Source organism: Geospiza fortis, unplaced genomic scaffold (genome assembly GCF_000277835.1).
Source record: "Geospiza fortis unplaced genomic scaffold, GeoFor_1.0 scaffold75, whole genome shotgun sequence".
Classification (NCBI taxonomy): Eukaryota; Metazoa; Chordata; class Aves; order Passeriformes; family Thraupidae; genus Geospiza; species Geospiza fortis.
In genome coordinates this window covers 2,107,842-2,110,268 of record NW_005054360.1, presented here as the reverse complement: position 1 = coordinate 2,110,268, position 2,427 = coordinate 2,107,842, and the positions used below count along the sequence as shown (strand labels likewise).

The 2,427-nt window shown below is 40.7% G+C and overlaps 1 protein-coding gene across 1 annotated transcript; it reads right to left on the bottom strand.

Annotated features, from left to right (window-relative positions):
* Positions 1-310: 310 nt before the first annotated feature.
* BAMBI (BMP and activin membrane bound inhibitor) lies at positions 311-2,120 on the bottom strand. Its single transcript, XM_031059347.1, has 2 exons — positions 1,543-2,120; positions 311-1,091 (listed from the first exon to the last, which is right to left on the bottom strand). Exons 1-2 carry the CDS (start codon positions 1,810-1,812, stop codon positions 699-701), a joined length of 663 nt encoding a protein of 220 aa, XP_030915207.1. The 5' UTR covers positions 1,813-2,120; the 3' UTR covers positions 311-698.
* Between the last annotated feature and the right edge of the window lie 307 nt (positions 2,121-2,427).

The following is a 2,427-nucleotide window of genomic DNA, read 5'->3' as shown; positions in this document are numbered from 1 at the left end:
TGCACAGAGGAAGTCTTTCTTCATTAACAGAGGAAGAAAGTTATCACACAAAGCCCTGAAAGAATTCACTGAGGTTATGAACAAAATGCAACAGCCAAGAACCAAGGATGTGGGTTCAGTGCTACTTAAAGTATAAAACAAAGCTGCCACCTTCGTTCTCAAATAACCACCTGAAGTCCTTTGCAGAGTAGGAAAAGAATCTGCTTTCAGAACCTAATTGTTATGCGTGACATTACCATGTGCACCTTGATTTGTTTTCTACTGTCATCCACCAGAAAACCCATTTTCCAAAACAGAAATCACAAGCAAGTTTCAGAGAAAATATATATATTTTAAAAAAATCTTTACAGTAAGTCAGGAAACATAGGAGCTTGCATACAGTTTACTATAATAACTCAGTTCTCAGCTCCCTACAGTTCAGTTCAGATAACCCTGGTGACAGTGTTTACAACTTCAAACTTTTGCTTTCACAATTCTGAAGCAAACAATACATTTGAGTGTATTTTACTCTGTGCAAATAAGACAACTTTTGGAATCCTTCAGAAGAAATATCCAAGATTCTGTTTGCAGAGGTCCTTTGTTTCTCAAAGATGATTTATGAGAGTTTTTGTTTTAAGATAAAGTGCTCCTGTCCAGCAGAACCCAAAGGCCTTCAAGAGTTCAGAGAGTAAGTTTAGCTCAGATTAAAAAATAATTGGTCATACAAATTCCAGCTTCCCATGTCCGCTGTACATTCCCCAGTGGACGAGTGAAAGAATTTTATCATTGCTGAGGTCTGAATGTCTCATTTTATCACAGGTCATGCAGCAGTTCTCGTGACCAGTTACAGGCACCATGCATTCCAAGTCCAATTTTGCCACCTGCCCTTTTTTCGAATGATGTCCATGAAAACTGTAGTGCAAACGAGAGAGCATTTGCTGTCGCTGATCTTGCAGTCTCTTGTTTTCACTCCTGAGCATCCTCAAGGCCAGCATGATGAGAAGCACCAAGATGAGCCCACCAGCTATTGGAACAGCAATTACAGCTGCCCTGAACCATAACTCTTTTGAAGAAGTCAATTCTTGCACCGTGTTGGTATCTACTCCCTTGTCCTGCAAAGGGGAAAGATGTGAAGCTTATTTCAGGATTTATATACACAAAGATTTACATATAAGCACCTTCCTTAAATTCCACACTGACAAGTTTAAGGAGCAACTGCTACACACTGCAATATCTACAGAAAATACCCCTATAAAGAAAAAAATTAGTTTCTAAGTCTGCTTATAACATAGAATTCCTTACCCCAATAGCCAGTTTAACTAGGAACACCACTGCCACTGACTCTTAGACATCATGTCGAGACGGCAAGAGAAACTTCCAACATTAATGCAGACGAAAAAACCCAGTTGGCTGAGATGTTCTCCTGCATTGAGCCACCTGCTTCTCCCTCTGGTGTTTCTACTTACATTAACAACTAAATCAATAACAGCAGATGCACAAGGTTTTGACTGTAGCTGGCCTGATGGCCAGAAGAGGGGTTTCACTGAAGCTTTATTGTCCTACCTGAAGCATCGCCCCTGGAAGGAGACAAAACATCATGTAGTCCTCTGTAATTGCACATATCTTCATGACAGCATTCCAATGTGGACATGGTGGTGGTGCCAGAGTGGTTTTGTGCTTGTTTGGCTTGGCAGATCTCAGCTGTGCTTGCAATAGAGTCCAAGCAGCCATGAGTAAGTGGGGAATGTGTATTCTGAGGATCAAGCAGTCTGGAGAAGCAGGCACTAAGCTCAGATTTGCACATATAGCCAGTTGCAACACAGTGTGCAGCATCACAGTAGCATCTGATTTCACCTACAAAACAAAAATTGGGCAAGAAAGGTAAGAATTTGGTCCTCTAAGGATACCTCACCATATATCCTTATTAGCCACACACATCACACAAATTCAGTGCCAGTTTTGAGACACTTCTTTAGGCTGTAGATCCACAAGAGCTGGGGTTGTTCCCTTCCCATCACTGTACAGCGCTGAAACCTTAATCCTTGTAAACGCCTTGGGGCACTTGCTTTAATGACGAGTACTCTAGTCCTTTGAATTAAAGGGAGAGCATTTCACTAAAACAGGGACTGGGAGAGGGCTTGGGAGGGGGAAGGTCACTGTGGCTTTTTTTTCCAAGGTAAATAACTAACAAGACCATTTTATAGCTACTTCCACTCGCCTTCAGCAGTTGCCTTTAACCACATTTAAAGTGAAATACCAGCTCTAAAAGCAGCACACACTTTCAGTCCTAGAAGAAAGTCACATCTATGTTTTTAACTATTACTCCAGGAACAGCATTCTATTTTTATAAAAGTAACGTTTCTTTTGCACATAAGCACACAACAAAAATACCAGGCTTAAATATTTATGTGACAAATGAAAAAGAAAAACTCGGAACTGCTGAATTGT